This window comes from Dioscorea cayenensis, chromosome 3 (genome assembly GCF_009730915.1).
Source record: "Dioscorea cayenensis subsp. rotundata cultivar TDr96_F1 chromosome 3, TDr96_F1_v2_PseudoChromosome.rev07_lg8_w22 25.fasta, whole genome shotgun sequence".
Classification (NCBI taxonomy): Eukaryota; Viridiplantae; Streptophyta; class Magnoliopsida; order Dioscoreales; family Dioscoreaceae; genus Dioscorea; species Dioscorea cayenensis.
The window spans coordinates 18,910,236-18,933,608 of NC_052473.1; the positions used below are offsets into that span (position 1 = coordinate 18,910,236).

The 23,373-nt window shown below is 37.1% G+C and overlaps 2 protein-coding genes across 4 annotated transcripts; both read left to right on the forward strand.

Moving 5' to 3' along the window:
• The first annotated feature begins 600 nt into the window (after positions 1 to 600).
• LOC120253498 (L-arabinokinase) lies at positions 601 to 9,803 on the forward strand. 2 transcript variants are annotated; one of them, XM_039261848.1, is made up of 29 exons: positions 601 to 831; positions 1,832 to 1,939; positions 2,025 to 2,093; positions 2,178 to 2,261; positions 2,410 to 2,486; positions 3,139 to 3,205; positions 3,542 to 3,599; positions 3,720 to 3,787; positions 3,871 to 3,933; positions 4,128 to 4,181; positions 4,263 to 4,365; positions 4,454 to 4,563; positions 4,664 to 4,783; positions 5,070 to 5,126; positions 5,389 to 5,561; positions 5,660 to 5,828; positions 5,919 to 6,002; positions 6,235 to 6,354; positions 6,780 to 6,910; positions 6,993 to 7,074; positions 7,590 to 7,677; positions 7,858 to 7,901; positions 8,016 to 8,111; positions 8,202 to 8,278; positions 8,415 to 8,630; positions 8,718 to 8,883; positions 9,032 to 9,103; positions 9,204 to 9,404; positions 9,500 to 9,803. In XM_039261848.1, exons 1-29 carry the CDS (start codon positions 733 to 735, stop codon positions 9,623 to 9,625), a joined length of 2,982 nt encoding a protein of 993 aa, XP_039117782.1. In that variant the 5' UTR covers positions 601 to 732; the 3' UTR covers positions 9,626 to 9,803. The 2 variants fall into 2 exon arrangements, with proteins under 2 accessions (XP_039117782.1, XP_039117774.1); XM_039261840.1 differs by lacking the exon at positions 601 to 831 and adding an exon at positions 1,073 to 1,383.
• A 4,868-nt stretch (positions 9,804 to 14,671) lies between these two features.
• Positions 14,672 to 23,352, forward strand: LOC120257222 (auxin response factor 19-like). 2 transcript variants are annotated; one of them, XM_039264785.1, is made up of 14 exons: positions 14,672 to 15,169; positions 15,279 to 15,391; positions 16,566 to 16,664; positions 16,743 to 16,799; positions 17,490 to 17,645; positions 17,743 to 17,827; positions 17,974 to 18,064; positions 18,341 to 18,505; positions 18,625 to 18,747; positions 18,978 to 19,053; positions 19,148 to 19,286; positions 19,576 to 21,443; positions 22,129 to 22,319; positions 22,695 to 23,352. In XM_039264785.1, the coding sequence occupies exons 1-14, from the start codon at positions 15,109 to 15,111 to the stop codon at positions 22,894 to 22,896; spliced, it is 3,426 nt and encodes a 1,141-aa protein (XP_039120719.1). In that variant the 5' UTR covers positions 14,672 to 15,108; the 3' UTR covers positions 22,897 to 23,352. The 2 variants fall into 2 exon arrangements, with proteins under 2 accessions (XP_039120719.1, XP_039120720.1); XM_039264786.1 differs by lacking the exons at positions 14,672 to 15,169; positions 15,279 to 15,391; positions 16,566 to 16,664; positions 16,743 to 16,799; positions 17,490 to 17,645 and having other exon boundaries at positions 17,809 to 17,827; positions 18,612 to 18,747.
• The last annotated feature ends 21 nt before the right edge of the window (positions 23,353 to 23,373 follow it).

A 23,373-nucleotide genomic window follows, 5' to 3' on the forward strand; every position in this document is an offset into this window, starting at 1 on the left:
TATTCGTTTTAATAAGAGTTAAACAAACATCCACTACATAGTGTGGGTTAATTTGAATCATGCATATGCCTTGTCCAATTTTTAATATGAGTTAGCTTGTGTTGTTTCATTTATTTTTAGTTTTTTTTAATTAAAATTAAAATTTTCAACAAACAATGAAAACAACGTGGAATGGATGGGGTCCAAAACATCCACACATAATAGTGGATAGATAACAAACATTGGGACCCAGCTACACATAATGTATGGGTCTACTCAAGTAGTTATAACCATCTATCCAAAAGTTTTTAAAATATGGTTTAAGTCCTCATCATTAAAAATAGAAAAAAATATTTACTTTAGTCGAGGGATCTTTAAAGAGTTTCACAAAATTTTATGTACTAAAAAGTCTAAAACAATGATAAACACAATTCATAATTATACAAAATAAGAAATTAAAAGGAAGGTATATAAAATAATTAAAAAAAAAACTTTCAGTCAGGGATCTCTAAGGAATTTCACCGAATTTTACGTAAAAAAAAATAAAAATAAATAAACATAATTCATAATTATCCAAAATAAGAAATAGAACTGAATCTAATCTTGTTGAGAAAAATCCTCTTTGACCAAAGATCCAGCCTTTTTAGTGTTATTCTTGTGATATAAATTCTCATCTTTCTATCAAATCAACGTCATCTAATCTTAATCCCTTTCATCTCGCTTTGTCTCTAGATCTCCACTAAAAGCTCGGCAATGGTGGGCGTCAGTCACCTAGCAGGCAACAAGCGCCGCCTCGTCTTCGCGTACTACATCACTGGCCATGGCTTCGGCCACGCTACTCGTGTTGTCGATGTATGCTCTCTTATCTTTTGGTTCTTTTGTGTTATGGTGCTTTTAATCCTGAATTTTGATTAAAATGTTTATTAGATCCCAAAAAGCCTTCTTTTTTTTTCCCCAAAAAACAAATTTTTTTTTTTGGCCATCCTCGATCAGTCATTGTCGATTTGATGATGCTGAACTTCTTGCACGAATCTGAATGAGTTGTGCGTCGAGATCCGTGCTTTTGGATAGAAACAAAAAGTATTGAGCTTGACTGTGACTCTCTGAGAGGCGGACGCAACTTAGTTGGAGATTTTATCGGCAATTGCCAGTGTGGTCTCGGAATACAATTCCAGACCTTGGCCAGGCTTCAAAATCTCTCTTTTTTTTCTTGTGCTCTTCGATTATGTGGTTTTGGGAAGGATTTGATTGGTGTTGTTATCGGTGTGATGGTATAAAAATTTCTTTTTGAGAATTATGAGGATCGGTTGTGGGGAAAGTGGCATCTCGGCTTCCAAGGATCATCTTGTGTTTGCTTATTATGTCACCGGCCATGGATTGGGGCATGCTACCAGAGTGGTCGAGGTGCATTGAGTCTGTTTGATTTTTTCCTTCTTCTCTTTCATAGCTTCGTTGTTGAGAGAAAAATTGGTAAAAATTTGATTTTGCCCATGATCGAGAGGTATTAACGCGCCTGTTGTTTTGATGTGGAAAAAAGCTGATAACTTCGTGGATTTATTTTGTTACGCAGTGAATTGGAGAACAATGATTGCATGTTTCTATTCATTGAACAGATGCCATATATATATTTTTATTATTATTTAAAAAAAAAAACAGATTTTGTACTTAGTACCGAGGTTGTTTTTACTTTTTCATCTTGGATTTTGAACATGGTGGGAAGAGTACCAATGAGTTTGGACTTTGGTGCAACACGTATATTCTGCTATCTTTAAAGATAAATCTGGCGCCATTTCCGTTGATGCGAACATTGGGGGTTCTTGTTGAAGTAGTCTGATGTACTGTTCCATTGCAGGTTGTTAGGCATCTTGTTGCAGCTGGGCATGATGTCCATGTGGTTACAGGTGCTCCTGATTTTGTTTTCACCAGTGATATTCAGTCTCCGAATCTCCACATTCGGAAAGTAAAATCTCGAGCTTGTTTTGTAAAATTTTTTTTGCCTTCTTTATGTTTTTTTAGATGCCAATGCTGAACCTTTGTGATGATAGGTCTTGTTGGACTGTGGAGCTGTGCAAGCAGATGCTTTGACTGTTGATCGCCTTGCATCCCTGGAAAAGGTACTACTCATTGTAACATTCACTTACTGAATGTTTTTTTTTGTAGCCGCCTATAATTGCTGTGCTTTATTCTCTTTAATACAGTACTCTCAAACAGCTGTGGTGCCCCGAGCATCTATTCTGGCAACCGAAGTGGAATGGCTGAATTCAATCAAGGCCGATCTTGTGGTAATTTTGACCTTTTGGTTCTTGTCATTAAACCAAGTAATCATTTGAATGAATTTATTGAATTTTTTGTTGGATGGATAGCTTGTTTTCTTGTGGAGGAGTTGCACAAAATTTCCCGTTGATTCATTTTTTTCCCCCTTGGAAACAGGTCTCAGATGTGGTCCCTGTAGCATGCCGAGCAGCTGCAGATGCTGGTATCCGATCAGTCTGTGTCACAAACTTTAGGTAAGTAGTGTCATTTTGTTATTTTACACCTATATACTGGAGAATTGCAGTAACAAGAATAATTCTTCTCTCACTGTGTCATCACATGTTGATGAGAAGTCTAAGTGATTTATGAGTTCTAGATGTGCTTTTTATGGTGTTGGAAATGCTGTATTCTTTTGTTTCTTCTTTCTTTGTGGATGATTGGTAGAAGAACTCTGCCATTAAGACTTAAAATTAGAGGCAGCAATTGGACAAATCACAACATGGGCATATAACATCATTTCCACCAGAACAATAAACAAATGTTTCAAACTTCAGTCCGGGGTAATTTCTTTTACCCCCTGAGGTACTTGGTTTATAGAAAAACACACGTTTCTTTGCATGTGATTGCAGTATTTGAGGTACTTGGTTTATAGAAAAGCACTAGCTTCTTTACATCTGATTGCAGTATTTATAGCTTAATCCTGGATGATTTGATATAGATATACGTGAACAAGTAATCTAGAGGATATAAATATGTCCACTTTTCTTTTTAAGAGTCTAGCACCTGCCAACCAGGTCAGATCTCATTGTTCCTCAATGAGGCTTTGATTTGCTATTGTTTTGGTTGCAAATCAATTTATTTACTTCGAGAAGCATGATGTTCTAATTGTTATTGCACTCTTTGCAGTTGGGACTTCATCTATGCAGAGTATGTGATGGCAGCTGGACTTAATCACCGGTCTATTGTTTGGCAGGTACTTATTTTGACCATTATTATTAAATCTATTTAGCGTAATGTGGTTTCTTTATCACTCTTCTCTTATTCCTTTATTTTTATTTATTTTTAACTTGAAGTTGTGTACAATCCTTCTCGACCTGATGCTATCGTAGCCTTTCCACTGCTTGGCCTATCATTATTGTTTATTTTAAATTTGTCTTATAAAATAGAATCTGCAACTACATTGTAAATGTGAAGACCTTGGAATTTCAAAAGTTGTATTTGTTTCTCTTTGATCATATCATTCAAATTTCACATGTTACAGAGTTTTTCTTCAAATTTAGCTTTATTCTCTTGCATGTAATTGTTGCAGATAGCTGAAGATTATTCTCACTGTGAATTCTTACTTCGACTTCCTGGATACTGCCCAAGTATGAAATAAAATGTTCCTGTGGCATCTCTCTCCCTTTTTTTCAACATTTATTATAACACTTTGTTTTAATAACACTTGTTTTGATAAAACAACCAAGCTAATGTTATGGATCTTCCAGTGCCTGCTTTCAGGGATGTTATCGATGTACCTTTGGTTGTCAGAAGGATTCATAAATCTCGATCTGAGGTTAAAATTTCTTGATATGGCAAGGATTTTGCAATAATGCAATTTTCTTTTTCAGTTCCTTGATTAGGTTCTTGTTGGTTCAGGTGAGGAAGGAACTTGGCATTGCAGAGGATGTGAAGGTGGTCATTTTTAATTTTGGTGGACAGGTATGTCGTATTTACTTTGTTGGAACTGGTTTGTTTTTCTTCTCTTTCTGGAGTCACTTGTGAGGCATTAGCATCCATTGCTTGAAAATTGCGTTTTCTTACTTTATTTCCTGTGTTACCAGATTTATTGAACTATTTGATTTCTCTTCTGCTAAATTGGTTATAATTTTGTGTTCTTCCTTATTTACATGCAGCCAGCTGGCTGGAAACTGAGGGAAGAATGGCTGCCTGCTGGCTGGCTCTGTCTGGTATGATTTTCTAATTAGTTACATGTTCTTTATTTGGAAGCAACAGAGATTGCTGATTGGATTCTGTCTGTCTTACTGAAGGTCTGCGGTGCATCTGACAGCCAAATACTTCCTCCAAACTTCATAAGACTTCCAAAAGATGCCTACACGCCTGATCTGATTGCAGCATCTGACTGTATGCTTGGTAAGGTTTTGCAATAGTAAACAATTCAGTTGATATATAATGTTTATCCAATCATGCTTCAGCTTTTCTTAACCATTTTTTATTCCAGGAAAGATTGGTTATGGGACTGTGAGTGAAGCTTTGGCCTACAAATTGCCATTTGTCTTTGTACGCAGAGATTATTTCAATGAGGAACCATTCTTGAGAAATATGCTTGAGGTTATATTCTTTTTTAGTTTCATAATTCATGGAGACATAATATCAAATGCCATGGAGTTTGTTTTAGTTGGACTTATTTTTGAGTTATTGTTTTGTGCAGTATTACCATGGAGGGGTTGAAATGATTAGGAGAGATTTACTTGTTGGGCATTGGAAACCTTATCTTGAACGTGCTCTCAAAATTAGTCCATGCTATGAGGGAGGCATCAATGGTGGTGAGGTATTTCTTTCATCTTCTTACTGCCCCGATTGGAATTTTTTTTACTGCACCCAAGGTTCAGAGAGAAGGGAGAAGGCTGGAGTTGTTTTTTTGCCCCTAAGCCCTAGACCTTTTCAATAGGGTAACATAATGAGAAGGTAACCTGATTATGATCAGGTTTTGGGCCTACAGCAAAGGACTTGGAGTTCCAAACAATTGAGATAGTATCATTTGAAAGCAAAATAAAATTCCTAATGTTGGCATTTTTTCTTGAGCTAAATCTTGTTTGTAATGACTGTAACCTCAGGTGGCTGCTCTTATACTACAAGAAACAGCTGCTGGGAAAAATTATTCATCCGACAAGGTATGTTTGTCTTTCAGAGAAGTGAATCAAAGAACTTAGTATCACCTGCTGTTTTATTTTGAATGAAGAATTCGCAACTGCTGCAACATCTGCTTTTAGTTAATCTTCCGGTTTCCCTGTTTTCTGACCCAACTTATAATTTTTACTGTTTTAACCTTCTGATAAGGATTTTCTTTTGATGTTCGTCCCTTCTGTTTTGTTTTTCCCATGTGAACTTACTTGATGGCTAGCTCATTTAACTTGGTGCTTTTTGAGAACACAGTTAAGTGGAGCTAGGAGGTTGCGTGATGCCATTGTGCTTGGCTATCAACTACAAAGAGCTCCTGGTAGAGATATCTGCATTCCTGATTGGTATTTGCTTGCTGAAAATGAGGTTGGCCTTCGGCCTGCAGTGGCAGAAAATGAGATAACTGGGAATATCTCTCTTGTGGAAGCGTGAGTGCCTAACCACATAAGTCTATAACTCATCTCTACTGCATGGGTCTTGTTTATGTTCATGACTTATATACCGCATCTCTTAAACTCATCTTTAGGCACATTGAGGATTTTGAGATACTTCATGGCGATCTCCATGGTTTACCTGATACAATGGCATTCTTAAAGAGCTTGTCGAGTCTACATTTTGAAACTGACTCAGGGAAGGGCACTGAGAAGCGCCTGATGCGGGAGCGAGCTGCTGCTGCAGCACTTTTTGATTGGGAGGTCTTGATCTAACTTTTGTTTACTATTCTCTGCTTCTTTAGCTTTTAGTTTTGTTTTTATCCTTTGTTTGCCATTGTATTTTTATTATAGGAGGAAATATATATTGCAAGAGCTCCTGGGAGATTGGATGTAATGGGAGGGATTGCAGATTATTCAGGAAGTCTTGTTTTGCAGGTAAGCTTTGGATATTGAAAACTTTTTCTTTGAAAATTAGAAGATTTTTTCTCTAGTAGATAAGCAGAAAGTCCAGGTACAATAACCAGGAGAAATTTTCACTTTGTGAGGACCTTGTAACTGTCCTTGTTGCAGGATCACATTTGGATGGGAAATAAGTATTCTTTTTCTTTTGTTTTTTCTTTTTCTTATTTCGGGAAGGTTTGATACCTTTTGTTCCCTTTCTGGACAGATGCCAATTAGAGAGGCTTGTCATGTTGCTGTTCAGACAAACCATCCATCCAAACACAAGCTATGGAAACATGCTGAAGCACGACAGCAAGCTACAGGGCAGGGACCAATTCTGCAAATAGTATGTTGTAAACCTAAATTCTATTTTCTCTTTATTAATAATATGATCAGGGTTAATAATTGAAGAATACTTTTATCTTAATATTATTCTCTTAAATGTAATTGCCACCATTATGAATCTTTTCTCCTCACCCACAAGTGGTACATTAAAATAGAATTCTTCGTGACTAAACTCACCATACCTGTTGATGATTAACTATCATGGTTGAAAGATTTTTTAGGTATTTATTTATTTTATCTGCCTCAGTTTGTTGATATATTTGTTCCCAATAAACTTGCTATGCTTAGTACTCCATGTATTTGGGGTCGTATGACATGACAACGAGAAATATTTGTGGCAGTTCAATTTTTTTTTTTTTTTTGGAATGATTATGGAGACATGCTTCCTTTATTTGACCTTTCCTGTTATTGCCTTGGTTATCTCAGGTATCATTTGGGTCAGAGTTGAGTAACCGAGCACCAACTTTCGATATGGACCTGTCAGATTTCCTTGATGGTGATAAACCAATTTCATATGAAGAGGCATTTAAATACTTCTCCCAAGATCCCTCCCAGAAGTAGGTTCTTCTCATTAAATTCACATATGTTTCATTTTATTGTTGTTTTTTGGTTCACTGAAAGGAGTTCTCTTTCATTCAGGTGGGCTTCATATGTTGCTGGAACAATTCTTGTCTTGATGATTGAATTGGGTGTGCGCTTCACTGAGAGTATCAGCATACTGGTGTGATGTCTAACTTTGCCTTGATTCCTTGACACAAATTATTTGTTCTCTTGAAAATAAATAAAGGTTTAAGTTAGTAACTAAAATACATCATCCCATGTGGCATAGAATTGTATAAAGAGAAATTTTTAAATTAGCTTATATTTTCAGGGATTATGTGTCATAGATTGAAGAATGCTTTTCACAGCTTCCTTGTACCCAGTGGCATCACCAGAAAGCTCTCTTTCTTTTATGGCTCAGATGAAAATACTTTGGAAATTGTGAAATATGAAGTAAAACACAACTAAAGACTTTGAAGTAACTATCATGGAAACTTTTGATTTATTAATATTGTTATTAATTAAGGCACGATATCTTTTATCGTACATGCTAAAATCATGATTGGGATTGTCTTGTGAAGTTTCTTAAATGGCATTAATCAGCAACCTCATGTAATAAAATTTACACAGATTTATGATATCATTTGCTAAGAGAAATACATTTTGATCATTTGGTGTCTGTACATGATTTTTCAGGTTTCTTCTGCTGTTCCTGAAGGCAAAGGTGTTTCATCTTCAGCATCAGTGGAAGTTGCCACCATGTCAGCCATTGCTGCAGCATATGGTTAGTTCTTTGTGCCTGAAATAACCCCTGCTTTAACACCTGATATCAATTTTGTTGGATTGAAAAATCATTTGCAATTCCTATTGACGACTCCTTTAAGTTTTACTTAAATTGCAATATATGTAGAAGGTCTAAACTTATATATTAGAATGATTTTGCTGACTAATTTTCTTCTTGCAGGGCTTAATATTGATTCCAGAAAACTAGCAATTCTCTGTCAAAAGGTACTCATCAATAATCATCGTCTTGTTAAAAAAATCTTTCCTTTTTCTTCACTGTTTTCTGTGCATACTTTCATGTAAGTTCCAGTGACTTATTCCAATGAAAATCTTTGGCAGGTTGAGAACCGAGTTGTTGGTGCTCCTTGTGGAGTCATGGACCAAATGGCTTCAGCTTGTGGAGAAGCCAATAAGCTACTTGCCATGGTTTGCCAGGTTTGTAAAAATCTGACATATATAACAGCACCCCAAATGTTTATAACCCTTGTGTTTGATCTGGCATATCTTTATCATCATCTTATCCAGCCAGCGGAGGTGAAGGAACTCGTTAACATTCCAACCCACATACGCTTTTGGGGGATTGATTCCGGAATACGACATAGGTATTCATCCTCCGTTTATTAAAGATATAGCCAGTTCAATTCAATCTATCAATGAAGATTATATATCGTTCTTTCATTTATATTATTTTTTGCCTCTGTGCTGCTTGCATTTTGATCACATAGCTCTCTCTTGCAGTGTTGGTGGAACAGATTATGGATCTGTCAGAATAGGTGCTTTCATGGGACGCAAGATGATCAAGTCAGCAGCAAACGCTTTGCTGTCTCAATCTCCAAATAACACCCCTTCTCAGGAAGTGGATGAAGTAAATTCTGATGAAAATGATGAGAGTGAAATGAATCTATTTGAAGCTGAAGCTGAGCTGGATTATTTATGCAACCTCACAACACACCGGTACACTCATTTACTTGAACATGTTGTGAGTTCCATCTTGTTGCAGAGATACAGCTTTTAGACAATGAACTTTGTCTTTTGTTACAGATTTGAAGCTGTATATGCCAAGCAACTTCCAGAAAGCATCCTCGGAGAAGCATTCTTGAATAAGTATATCGATCACAATGATACAGTTACAACCATTGATCCCAATCGCAATTATGCTGTCAAGGCACCTGCTAAACATCCTGTCTATGAAGATTTCCGTGTCAAGGTTGGTTCTTGCCTCTGCTGTGTTGATTTATTTTATGTAAATCTTTTGAACTTCAGGTCTCATATGTAGTGCCTTATTTTACTTTCCGATTAGATTCTATGTTCTTCGTATACTTGCCGCCTCAGGATTTTTCTTTTGTTGAGTCTAGGCTTTTAAAGCGCTGTTGACTGCTGCTACGACCGATGAACAACTCTCTGCTCTTGGAGAACTTATGTATCAGGTAGGCATCACATTGATATAGCCCAATTCACCAATAATTTCTATAGCATCTACCTTTATTAAGACCAAAAACATTTGGTTCTTGTTCTTGTCTGCTGCAGTGTCATTACAGTTACAGTGATTGCGGACTCGGTTCAGACGGTACTGACAGGCTTGTTAAATTAGTACAAGAGATACAACATCGGCCGTCTCGTGATGGACAACCAAGCCTACTTGGTGCGAAGATTACAGGCGGGGGATCAGGTGGCACTGTTTGTGTTATCGGACGAAACTGCCTCAGAAGCAGCGAGGAAATTCTCGAGGTGACATATCAATACCCGGAACTTTTCACAAGCTCATATTTAACAAAACACTAGTTTGCTTAGACTTTTTTACAATCTCTTTCTTGTAATTTCAGATACAACGTCGGTACAAAGCCGCCACGGGTCATTTACCATTCATCTTCGAGGGTTCATCCCCTGGTGCTGGAAAGTTTGGCTACCTCAAAATACGGCGAAAGATCGATTCATCTCTGAAGAATTAAGAGCCGCACAATACATGTACAGAATATGCGAAAGAAAGAATGAATGATTGCAAGCTTCTTAATAAACAAACTCTCGATTGAACTCCTTTTTATCTTTGATTGGTCTCATTAAATTATCAATAATAAGAACAAGTCATCTGTATGTCTCTGCCTGCAATAAATCATATCATTTCCTTCACTTTCTGAATTAGAAAACTAGTCAAACTATCTGTTGAAATTATAGTTGAGACTTCACAGTCTGAATTGGGTATATTTGCCAACATATATTTAAAGTGGAAAGAGATGGCAGTCCATCATTCTCAGTGTCTACAACAAACAATCACTAATCTAAGCTGTCTTGATAGGCACCATTTCACATGCTAATTAATCAAAACATTGTTCAAATTTGGTTGAGATCATGTGGCCATTTCTTAACTAGTTAATTAATGCACCACCACAAGACAACTAGATTTGATTCACAATGCATCTCTAGTGGTGCTCTCATTCATTTTCATTTACTCACTCATTCATTCAAGAAGGTTTTTGGTGTCAAATCCAAGTAACTTGCATATATTCCAAAGTAGATATGAATTCAATGTCATTCATTCATTCATACATACATTCCCTTGGCAAAGAAAAAAAAATAAGAACCACAAGCCAAGAAAAAAACATTCAACAAAACAATGAAACAAAAAGATTGCACTCAATAAGAGAGAGATTCTCATGCATATTTTGTATGAAAGGCCACATTTTAAAGAAGTCCATTTTTGTTTTCAGTAACCAAATGATTTAAAAAAGCAACACCAAACACACACTCTTAGTTTCTAGTTAGCGTTCATCTTAATAATTAATTAAAGACACTCATACTATTTTCATGACCTCTTAATTTCTTCACAAGCATTTGCATTTTATTTATTGTTTTCAATTTTGAATTTTGTTTTACTGTATATTAATGGATAAGATAAAGGATGGAAATTGGAATGATGAAAATGAGAGGAGGATGGGTCATGGGATCAGGTACATTGACTATGTCCAATTTGGCAGCAGGAAAGAGATTGAGATTGGTCACTCCAAAACAAGAATAAAAACTAGTTACAGTCACAGTTACAAAGTTACAAAGTTACAGTTGCAAAAATGATAATAATTTAGAGGTCTGCATCCATTGAGCTGGATCTTGTGTTCTTGTAATTTAATGCTCTCTTTTTTGGGCTCAAAATCTTTCTTTTTTTTTTTTTGTGGGGTTCCAACCTTTGCTGCTTCTTCATTCATTACCATTCATTCTGATTCATTTCTTTCTCTTTTTATCTCTCACTTTTTCTTTCTCACTTTATGTATAAACAAAAAATAAAAAAATTATCTATTATTATTATTATTATTATTTGATTGTACGTGATTAACACTAATTAAGTAGTTGGGATTAGATTGGGAGATAATGAAGAAATTTGGAAGAGTTCATTTGGCAAGAAGTGGACCACTACTAGCTAGAGCATGACCCATTTCAATTCACTTCACCACCATCTAAAACCCACTTAGATTTGATTTGATGTCAATGGATTTTGGCTAGGCATCTCTCTCCCAAGACAAGACTTTTATGTCGGCCATCTTTATTAGCATCCATTTTTAATTTTTCTAATTTTAGTCAAATTCCACAACATAAAAATATATATATTAGTAAAAAAAAAAATTAATTTAATAATTTTGAAGAAAGATGAAATGACTGGTTCCCTAAAAGACAAACTGATACAAGTGAAAACTTGAAAGTATGTCTAACCTTTATGCATTTTGTGGGCTACTCTTTCCATAAATATATAAATTGAGACAAGTTCACAAGTCAAAATATATCTAATGTATGGACTTTTTTTTCCTTTTACTTGTTAAGTATTCCATGTATTTGATAATTAATAATTAATTGCAAAATGATGAGAAGCTAAGTTAAGCAAGGATGGTCCAAGATAGTAGAAGGAGATGATTGGAGAAAATTGGTCCAAAATTCAGGTACCAATTAGATTGGTGTGCCCCATTTTTCATGTGATTTGATGTGATTTGATGTGATGTGCTAACAAAACCATTTATCATTTTTTTTTTCATTTACTGCTGCATACCTTTGACCCATTGTTTTTACCATTCTTAATTACTCCTATTAATTAAGGACACAATTACCTCAAGGACCTCACCTTTGGTCCCCAATGGATGATGAAGAGATTTATGGTGGTTGAGTGTACTCTTGTTCATGGAGTCAGTTTTCTTTAGGAGAGTTCCTTGCATGTTCATCTCCATGACTACAAGTTTAATCAAATTCAATGTCTTTTGTCAATATAAATATATATATATATATATACTGTTTCATTCACTTTCATATTATTTATTTTATAAATGCATAGAATTGTGTATGTACCATCATGGACCAATTAAACTTTAAAACTTTTAGTACTTGATTCATATGAAAGTTTGTGTATATAGACAACTTTTAATTGAATCATAGACAGAAAAAATACAAAAACAGATCAACAGTGAAGAGTCATGAGAGTACATGCACTAACTTCTCAATATATATATATATATATATATATGAATTTTGATGATTTGTTTTGAGTGGTGAACATTTTATACACGTTATTCCAACATAAAACACACATTTTTTTAAAACATTTACTAATGAGGAAGAATATTCCTTATATATGTCTCTAAAATTTACATGCATCCAAAGAGTGAAACCACTCATGATATAAATTAATATATTATAGAGCTTTCCTCATTAAAGCACCCAACCCATCCATGCATCAAACATAGCTAAATAAATACATATATATGATGATGTTGTTAGTATTGTTGATGAGAAACTTCTCCATTGAAACACATTGTCATAACCACCATTAATATATATATATATATATATATATATATCTACTTGAATTTAAAGAAGAATTATTTATAAGAAACCTTGAAGAGTTAATTAGAGTTAATATGTGTCCCGCCTCAACCACCTAACTTTCTTTCTCTGAGCTTCGCTTTCTTGAGGATTGATATTAATGGAGGTTTTCTTTATGGGTCCACCTCCCACATGCTCTCATGTGAGATGAGATAATTAAAGAGACTTTGGATAATTTTACGTCATTTAATAAATTATGCCACTGTATATATATCTAATCATAATAAGTGAAAACTATTAAATGATAATGAAATTATGTGATATATATTATAGATGCATGGCTAATAATTCAACATTATAAATCAACATCAAATAATAGAAAAAAAAAATCATAATATAGAGGAATTCAATAACGTCGCCAACAAACAACCTCCACTAACATTTAGTATTGTTTATATATATATATATATATACTTTGACAAACTACACATTACAAATTATGGAACCATAATTATGGAGCTCCTTGCCTCCTTAATGACTTCAATCACTATTCAAAAACTCTAAAGGTTAATATATATTTACTAATATATGATAAATACCCATATTTAAGAAATTATCAAAGAACAGATTCAAACTCTTTTTTTCTATCCCTTAACACTCTTATATCATATGATTGAGCTATTCAATGAACCGATAATTGACATTAAAAATAATTTTAAAAAATCATTATTATTATTATTATCTACTTATTATTTATTTTAACATATTTTTTTAATCTATTCTACATGGAAGATGACCGTTCCTTCAGCAACTAGAAAATTTGTTTTCCCTCCGAACTTCTATATTTTTTATAAAAAATTGTAAAAGTTAAATTATTTATTTCATAATTAATTATTTATATAAATAATTATTTATTCCAGAATATATGGTTATTTGGAATAGATACTTTCTCAAACAAGCAGTGAGTGGGAAAAAAAACAGCCACTGAGAAGAGGGCAGTAAGATATGTGAACAAACTTTTGTCTTATTGTTTTTAATCTATAGAGGGGTCTAAAAGTAAAAAGCTTTTATGGAAACCTAGTACTTTCTTCTTCTTCTTCTTCTTCTTCTTGTCTTCGATGATCTCAATACAAATGGTAAGCTAGCCCTTTCCTCTTTTCTTTTTACATCTTAACCCTCAACAACTTTCAAATTTATTATTTTTTTACATTTTTTGTTAAACTAGGTGTATATTATAATTTCTGGATTTTCACGGGAGTGGAGTGAAAATAAACCCCGACAGAGACACTATCATCGGACCATCCGCTTCAGACAGAACGAATCCCGAGGCAGACAATCACGTCCGTCCAAACATCCACGTCAGGTCCGAAGGTCAAACTAGAGGGTCCCAACCAACGTCCCTTTCCCTGGAAACAAGACGGCCACTGGGTCCCCATCCTCGTGCTCTCCCTACCCTATTCTCAATTTTATAGTATTTTACAATCCAATCAAAACGAATAAATAAATAATAAATATATTTATTATAAGATTTATAAAAAAAACAAAAAAAATTAGCGCTTGCACATGGGGACATACTCGTGGGGCCATGACCTCGTCGGCAATTAGCCACGTCAGCAAGTCATAATTAATGATGCCGTGGGGGTAATTAGAGTCCCGATTAGTTCGTAAATCAAGTTCGTTAATTATTCCTCGGTCCGTACGACACCGCACGTGACACCCCCGCCCGCCCTCGATTGGGCGTCCGGTTCGCTGGAGCGCTTTTTTTATTTAAGGGATGTCCCTTTTAAAAAAACTGCCTTCTGATGGCGTCTTATTCACGGTTTTGCCATTGAAGGGGCAGAACCGGAAAGCCGGTGCAAAGTTCGAAGCAAAAGAGAATTCTATTCCGATCTTTTCAAGGGTGTAATAAGTGAAAAACAGAAACTCTTACATAAGACACGTGGCGAGTTCTTAAGATGGGCCCGCAAATAAGGACATGCCACGCGGCGAAACTTAATAGGGTGGAGGGTAATATCGTCATATAACAAATATAAATTTAAAAGCTAAAAGTTTCATGCATTTTTAGTGGGTAGTTGTCCATCCGTAGTTGTGGCTGGTGAAGGACTAAATCGATCTTTTCCTTGTCTCCCCTGAGGACTTTTTTCATAATAAAAAAATATATTTAGGTACTTGAGCCGTAGTTTAAAAAAGTCGTCCATAACGTGAGAAGTTGTTATAAAAGAAAGAAAAGATAATTAGATTTAAGTCCTTGAAATGGAGGGAATGAGAAATATAGAGAAAAGTTAGGGTGGTATGTGAAAAGCGAGCAAACGCGAGCTTACTTTCTCTCATCTTCTTCTTTGATTGTCTCGAGTACTTTTATGCATTCCTTTTAATGTTTGTTTATTTTCTCATCGAACTTTGCGCATCGGTCTCGCTATCGCCGCCGTGATTGCTTGTCGTCGGAGCTCTCAAGCTCCCGCAGGCCGGGCTAATCTTGCAGCTCAGCTCTCTTCTTCTTCTCTCTCTCTCCCCATTCTGCCACCGGAGCTGTACGAAGAGTTGACCGGGATCGGGATGGGAGGCAGGGCGATGCGGGGATTCTCGGTTAAGGCAGAGGGTTGAGAGTAGCGGCGGAGTAATCGGAGACCGTAGGATGAAAGGTCCGCCGAGTGGTGGCGTGGGAGCAGCCGTAGCAGCGGCAAATCCGCTGGAAGGTGAGTGAGTAATCGATGAGAATTATCTCATCGGTGATTTCTACCCTTATTTTGGGTGGATGAGAGATGATGGGGGCGAATGGGGAATGACGCGTGTTATCTTGGACAGGGGAGAAGAAGACGATAAACGCGGAGCTATGGCACGCGTGTGCGGGACCGCTGGTGACGCTGCCGGCGGTCGGAAGCCTCGTGGTGTACTTCCCCCAGGGCCACAGCGAGCAGGTAATACTCGAAGCTCTGGTTAGAGACCCTCGCCAATGTGCTCCGAAGCCATGCGGTGGTGTATGTTGCTGCTGCCATGGGTCAAAATGGGTGTGATTTGGATTTTATTTTGCTCTTCCTTTTGTGTTGTTGATTTAAAGCTGGTGTTTTGAAGTTTATTCTCCCATACCTGCTATTTGCTTTTGTTTCTTTGCTTTTCTGAAAAGAAAATTGGTTATTTTGTCCTGCTTTGATCCATTTTTTCTTTCCCTTTTTATTTTTTGAATTCAAATATTTTTGTTTTTGTTTTGTTTTGTTTTGTTGTCTTAGCGTTATGTGTGTAATTAACCTTTGATTTCGGTATTAAGTTTGTGTCATAAGTTTTTTTTTCCAATATTTTTGGAGTTGAAGTCATCTATTTTTGTTTTGTCCGTCAATATCTAAGTGAAGACATATTGGTTGATTATTATTTGCTTTTAATGTAAGCTGTTAACTTTAATATTAATTCTAATTACTAAATAATGAGTCCGTTCCAACAATCATTTTGCCTCCCTCTTGTTGTAATGTTTTTGGTTGATGTAGCGCCTCCATATATTGAATTATTCACAAGAAGGATTTTCCATATTCTGAAGACATAGATCTGAAGAATAAACATCACAAAAAGCACCATTTTGGTGGCAAAATATCACCTTTTCTCCGATTCATATGCCTTCTGCAAAGCATTCACAAAATTGAACTTTGCAAAACAAACTGTCTCAAATGAATGTTCTGGTATTTGATTGCGTGAGGAAATTTTGTTTTTAGTTTAGAAACTGTTGCATTAAGAATTAACTTCCACAATTTAATGGGTCTGCTGGAGCTTCTTTTTCCAATGATTCGTCTTCCGTTTCCTAAGTAAGACACCAAGGCACCACACTTCCTGGGTCCTTTTGATCTGCACTCATGCCTTGATTTTTTTGTTCTGTAGTTTGATGTATGCTGCTTTATCAAGATTCAGATCCAAGTTTTATTTGATTTTACAGCTAAATTTGTTGCATGTAGCATTCAGTGTCTCGCTTATAACCACCCACAACATGATTTAACACGGATGAGAAAATTTGGTTTTGTTTAGAATTTTAGGGATGCAGAAGTCAATTGATGTACTCGGTGTATTTCTTTTAATAGTTCTGAAATTTATGACAAACTCTCATTGCAGGTTGCGGCTTCCATGCGGAAGGACATAGATGCTCACATTCCAAACTACCCGAATCTTCCCTCTAAGCTGATATGCCTTCTTCACAGCGTTACTCTGCATGTATGCTACAATTTATTGATAGTCTGACCTTGTGCTCTAACAATCCTTTCATCACAACTCATATGAATGTTTGGCCAGGCGGATGCAGAGACGGATGAAGTTTATGCACAGATGACACTTCAACCAGTTAAAATAGTAAGTTACCAGGCCACTTCTTCTAATTGTTTGTGGCTGTTTCAGTGTAAGCTCATGCGACCTCAATTTTTTTGGGTGGTTAAATGAGGAGGTACACGATGGCTTTTATCTATCCTGGTAGTGTTTTTAAGTAAGAAACCATGGTCCCATGGTCATGCTGCAATTTCTTTGTGCTTCAAGCACAAACCATAAAAATTATATTATAATAACTTCTTCTACTAGCTGATGGTGCCCAATAGTGGCGGACCCAGAAATTTGGTACAGCCCGGGCTTAAATAAAAATCAATCTTCATAATAAACACACTGTGTCCCAACCACGGTTTCACCCTGAGCTTCCCTTTCCTTAGCTCAAATTTAAACCTTATCGGATGGAGTTCTTCTAAGGTTTTTCGGCTGGCCAGCCCAGACTGCCGCCCTATGTGGGTCCGCCACTGGGTGCCCAAGATGGATGGCGGGGTTTTGGAATTCTGCATCTTGCTTTGCTGAAATTCTTTATGCAATACCAACATGTTAGTGCTATTTAGCTGCATTAAAGTGAAGTGGCCTAATTTTGTACTGGATACCTGACAATGTAGTTTCAGGTCTGCATGGCCGCATTAGTTGCCTGCACATGTGCTTTGTACAACTGCAACACGACCAATCTTCATGGCCTAATAAATAAATGTCTTTTATACTCATGGTCTTACGCAGAATGATAAGGAGGCTTTATTAGCATCAGATCCCACTCTCAAACCACATAAGCCACAGACTGAATTCTTCTGCAAAACTCTGACAGCAAGTGATACTAGTACACATGGAGGTTTCTCTGTTCCCCGACGAGCCGCTGAAAAGATTTTTCCTCCTCTTGTAAGTTTTTCTTTTTTTAAATATCAAATGTCATCTTCTGCAAATGAAAATTCAAATGAAATTTGTGTAATGACAATTTCTTTGACTATCTATTTAGGATTTCACTATGCAGCCTCCGGCTCAAGAACTTCAAGCCAGAGACTTGCATGATAATTTGTGGACTTTTCGCCATATCTATCGGGGTAACTAAATTTATAGCAAAGTTTGGAATTGGCTTAAGACACTTAATTGATGCATTTAAGCATGTCTTTCATGCTTGAAGTTTATATGATTATGATATTTGAACATACTAGATTGTGAATCTTTCTTTTATTCTATCTGACGTCAGGTCAGCCAAAAAGGCATTTGCTGACAACTGGTTGGAGCTTGTTTGTGAGTGGAAAGAGGCTTTTTGCTGGTGACTCTGTCTTATTTATTAGGTATTGATCTGGTTGCCGAAGTTTGTCTGTTTTTCTTATTTTTGAACAATGTATATGTTAGGTTCTCAATGCAAGAAAATACATGATGCATTAAATAGAAAGCTTCTTTAAATTTCTGGTTGATAATAAGTAACATTGAGGGTCAAACTAAAGCTCACAAGTCTCTTCACCTTTTTATATGTGGTTTTTTCTGGATATTATTTGATCTTGTAGTTTCGTTAAGAACTTCAGATGCTACTGGTGCTAACGTTCTACTATATATATTTTTGTGAGCAGGGATGAAAAGCAAAATCTTCTCTTGGGAATCAGGCGTGCTAACAGGCAACCTACGAACCTATCATCATCAGTCCTGTCAAGCGATAGCATGCACATTGGAATTCTTGCTGCAGCAGCCCATGCAGCAGCAAATTATAGCCCATTTACTGTATTTTACAACCCACGGTCAGTGGTTCTCTACCATTACACCTCTCCTGTCTTGGACAAAGTCGATTCTTGATGATAGTTTGCAATTATATGTATAAGTTCTATCCAATATTGTAAAGGACAGTATTTTTATGCAGTGCAAGTCCCTCAGAATTTGTCATTCCTCTAGCCAAATATCAAAAGGCACTTTTCAGTCATTCAATTTCCCCTGGCATGCGTTTCCGAATGATGTTTGAAACAGAAGAATCGGGAACAAGAAGGTAAGCTTTTGATAGTTATATTTCTCATGATAAGCTAACCCTTACCGTTATGGTTGTGGATGGCCTAAACTTAGAGATCATCACTTGCTGCTGTGTGATTTGCTGATGTCTATTATGAGCATATTGTTTTAAATAAAGCTTCTATTCATCTTGAGTTTGTCTATCGCATCGTGACACATATTGTTTCAAGAAGTTGGTCGTTTTTTTTAAATGGGAACTTCTGTTGGCAGGTACATGGGCACGGTTACTGGTGTTAGTGATCTAGATCCCGTGAGATGGAAAAACTCACAGTGGCGTAATTTGCAGGTAAGACAGATGCTCAATTTAGTGAAATTACTTTTGTTGCTTGGATTTTTTTTTTTATTGATTGATACCATCTAAGTTTTGTATTCTTAAACAGGTAGGGTGGGATGAATCTGCAGCAGGTGAAAGGCGTAATAGGGTTTCAATCTGGGAGATTGAACCTGTGGCAACTCCTTTCTTCATCTGTACCCCACCATTTTTTAGACCGAAGCGCCTTAGACAACCAGGAATGCCAGGTAACTGTTGTGACATTATGCATAGAAACATTACTCATTCTGTAGGTTTAGATTGTTAACAGAACATATTTTCAGCAACACCCTTAAAATTTTCCTTGTGGAAGTGAGCACAAATGACATGCCGTATAAAGTAGGATTCATATCAAAATAAACAATGTTATCTGTGAAAAAACCAAGGCCTTAATACATTCTAGGTAAAGGTTAGCTGACACTGATGGCCATACCTGAAATGCATAATATTTGTGAGTTTAAGAAATTGTAATCTTTTGGCTGACTTAAATATCTTCAGATGATGATACATTAGAAGTGGAAAGCCTTTTTAAAAGAGCAACACCCTGGTTGGGTGAGGATATCTGCTTCAAGGATTCACAGAATCCCAACTCTATAATGCCTGGTTTGAGTTTGGCTCAGTGGATGAATATGCAGCAGACTTCTACACTTACAAACCCTGCTATGCAGCCTGACTTGCGGTCACTAAGTGGACCTGTTGTGCAGAACTTTGGTATCACTGATCTTTCAAGACAGTTGGGTCTGCAGGCACAACTGTTGCAGCAAAACAGTGTCCAATTCAATGGCCCGAGATTGCCTCAGCAAGCCCAGCAAGTTGACCAACTATCAAAAGTGTCTCTGCCACTGAACCAATTGAACTCTGTCAACAGGCCACAGCAGCAATTGCAAGACAATGGCACACAGCAGAGGCCGCAATTAGTCAATCAAGCATTTCCTTTAAGTCAGACTCAGAATAATGTTATACAATCACAGGTTCTGATCCAGACCCAAGGTCAGCAACAACCATTGAACCAGGGAAGTCAGGCAGTACAAAACAACCTCCAAAATAACCAGCTACAACAACAGCAGCCGCAGCAGCAGCTACAACAGCTGCAGCAACTGCAGCAGCTCCAGCAGAAGCAACAGTTGATGCAGCCTCAGTCACAGCTACAGAATAAGATGCCCGTTCAGCTCGCAAATGTAACCAACCAGCAGTTGCAGTTACCTGAACATCAAATTCAATTGCAGTTGTTACAAAAGCTCCAGCAGCAGCAACAGCAGCAACAACAGCAGCAGCAGCAGCAGCAGCAGCATTTGCTCTCAGCACAACCCACTCCGCAGCAGCCTCAATTGCATCAAGTACAAGAGCAACAAAGATCACTTCTAGAAGCACCACAGATTCTATCCAGTCCCAATTCACTTCCTCAGCAACAAACAATACCTCAACAGCTTTCAAAAGGTGCTCCAATTGGTGTGCAATTTACTCAAATGCCTCAACACCAATCACAGCAAAAACTTCAGCAACATCAAGGCCTACTGCCTGATCTGCCAGGGACCATTCTTCCCCCATCCTCAGCCAATCTTCTCCCAGCAACTGGAAACTCTTTGCTAGCAGCTGGAGGAGCGCAATCAGTGCTCACAGATGATGTCCCATCTTGTTCAACCTCACCTTCCACGAACAACTGTGTTGTTATTCCCCAGCAAGTCTTGAATAGAAGCCAACAAAGGAATGCAGTTCCTACAGATAACACCCCTCTACCAGCTGCTACAATCCTGAATCCTTGTCCTCTTGATGTGTTGGCTTCTAGTCCTAAAGCACACAAGCAGATGTCTAAATCTGAAAGTAACGTGAAGCCATCGATTTCAGTCCCGAAGCTACAAAATCATGGCGTGGTTGCTCCACAGACATATCCAAACAATGGAATTCAGATGGATTATTTGGATACAACCTCCTCAGCTACTTCAGCTTGTCTTTCTCAGGCAGATGGCTCTTTACAGCAAAGTTTTCCACTTTCTTCATTTAATCAGACATCAATATTCAGAGATGCGGCCCCAGATAGTGACCTCCACGCCAATGATCTGAGGAATAATCTACTTTTTGGTGTTAACATTGATGGGCCATTAGGAATACCCCTGACTACTGAACCATTGTTGGCAAACAGCATTGATTCAGGAAAGTATCAGGGGCATATGCCTGGAGGCATTATTGGCAACTATAGCACTTCAAAAGATGCTCAGCAGGAGTTGTCATCATCTATGGTTTCTCAGTCATTTGGGGTTCCAGACATGCCATTCAATTCCATTGATTCTACAATGAACGAGAGCAGTCTGTTGAACAGAAGTTCTTGGGCACTGGCGCCTCAATATCAGCGCCGGACGTACACCAAGGTTTGTTATTTAAACTGGACAACTTTGAAATGTTTTATCTTGAATATGTTGGTTTCAGATAAGAAAAATGCCTGCCATGATTTTATAAAATGGCTTTTATATGCATGCCTATTTCTGGATTCATATGCTGAAGATTTCAGTAATGTTTGTGAAGTATTAATAGGGTTAAGTTCATCTTATGGTGTTTTGAAGATCACTATTCTAATTTAGCTCGAGCCCATGTAATGTTAGGAGTCGAGAACAAGCCTTCTGACAACAATTGAGGAAACTGTGCTATAAAATAATTGCACCTTAATCTTACCAATTGTGTTGCTAGTCATGCTAAGGTGGCTGATATGTCATAATGTTATATGAATAACTTGAAACTGAACCGCAGATTAAAACTAATACCTGTTAAAGTGACATTAAAATAAATTTTGCAAACGAGTAAATAACAGGTGCCATTCTTTGTTTCAGAATGGATGTAAATGTGTTCCTGTATGACCAAGAAACAGTATGGTTTTGTGTATTATGTGTTAACTACAGCACATTGCATCCCCATTCACAAAGTATTTACTGCTAGATCTTTAAGGTTATCTGATTAAACTGCTGAAATTTTTGTGTGTTCAAGAATTGCCTTTTATTTTTACAATTGCTTAACTTCACTACCATCCTTCCCAAATTTTCATGCACCTTCTATGTCTAGGTGTACAAACGTGGAGCCGTCGGTAGATCAATAGACATCACTCGCTACTCAGGCTATGATGATCTGAAACGGGACCTTGCTAGAATGTTCAGCATAGAAGGACAACTTGAAGACCGGCAAAGGATTGGCTGGAAGTTAGTATATGTGGACCATGAGAGTGATGTTCTTCTTGTTGGTGATGACCCTTGGGAGTAAGTGCCAATATCCTTGGTTATACAGAAGCTACTTTCTCTTTATTGCAGTTCACATAGGATCAAACATATCGTTTTATGTAATAAAATGCCGAGAGTTTAACATATATAGTGCCCAGACAAAATACAACAAAAGGAAGTGTTCAAGACAATTAAAAACATAAATAACAATGGAAAACAAGTAAAAGATGATCTAATTTAAAGATTAAACTTAGAACTTGACCGAACTTCTAGGATACATAAACATGATACACACTAAAGTGATTTAGTTTTTCATTTGTCCATTCAAAATTCCGTCTTGCATTGGGATGAAATGAGTCATGTGTACTCAAGTCTTCTGGTGGTTTATTTATCAAGAACACTCAAAATGTGCAGGGAATTTGTGAGCTGTGTCCGGTGTATCAGGATACTATCCCCGCAAGAGGTGCAACAGATGAGCTTAGATGGTGATCTAGGGAACAACATCCTTTCTAATCAGGCCTGTAGCAGCTCAGATGGTGGAAATCCATGGAAGGGCCAGTGTGACCAGAACTCTGGCAACCACCTTTCCGCTGGCTCATTTGGCCACTTGGAATGACCATCCTTTGGTGGTGACCAACAAAATTGATCTCCTTAGGTTAAATGTTTAGTGTGGCTGGCCGTCCTCCCTGTCAACTGTTGATGATTCAAGGATGATAGCCAACCTCAGCTAAAGCTGAGCCCTACTGCCACATTTGAGAACAAAGCAGTGCAACTGCAAAATAGTATTGGCTTGTTTGATAGTTCTTGTATGATTATTTGGGCAATAGGAGTTAAATAGTTGGTGATGAAACATACTGTTGATAGGTAAATCAGGTGCGCTTATAGAATGCCTCTGATGATGTTTACGGCCGGTCTCTTTTTAGTTAATACTGTGTTGACTGTAAGGAAGCCAAAGCAGTGTAAGAGTTCTCTAATGTCTATATGTCCAGCTTATCTATTCAAACTCTTTGTTATGACACTGACTTCATGAGTTTGGGAATGCGAGAATAGAATGAAACAAGCTATTTGTCTACAGGTTCTTTGGTTCCATGTA

Bases quoted from the DNA above. Each gene is read 5' to 3' on its own strand.
- LOC120253498 (XM_039261840.1), top strand. From the start codon at position 1,276: ATGAGGATCGGTTGTGGGGAAAGTGGCATCTCGGCTTCCAAGGATCAT. The intron at 3,600-3,719 runs GTATGAAATAAA...TGGATCTTCCAG, and splicing joins ACTTCCTGGATACTGCCCAA to TGCCTGCTTTCAGGGATGTT. The intron at 5,829-5,918 runs GTCTTGATCTAA...TTTTTATTATAG, and splicing joins CAGCACTTTTTGATTGGGAG to GAGGAAATATATATTGCAAG.
- LOC120257222 (XM_039264785.1), top strand. From the start codon at position 15,109: ATGAAAGGTCCGCCGAGTGGTGGCGTGGGAGCAGCCGTAGCAGCGGCA. The intron at 18,065-18,340 runs GTATTGATCTGG...TTTTGTGAGCAG, and splicing joins GACTCTGTCTTATTTATTAG to GGATGAAAAGCAAAATCTTC. The intron at 18,748-18,977 runs GTAAGCTTTTGA...TTCTGTTGGCAG, and splicing joins GAAGAATCGGGAACAAGAAG to GTACATGGGCACGGTTACTG.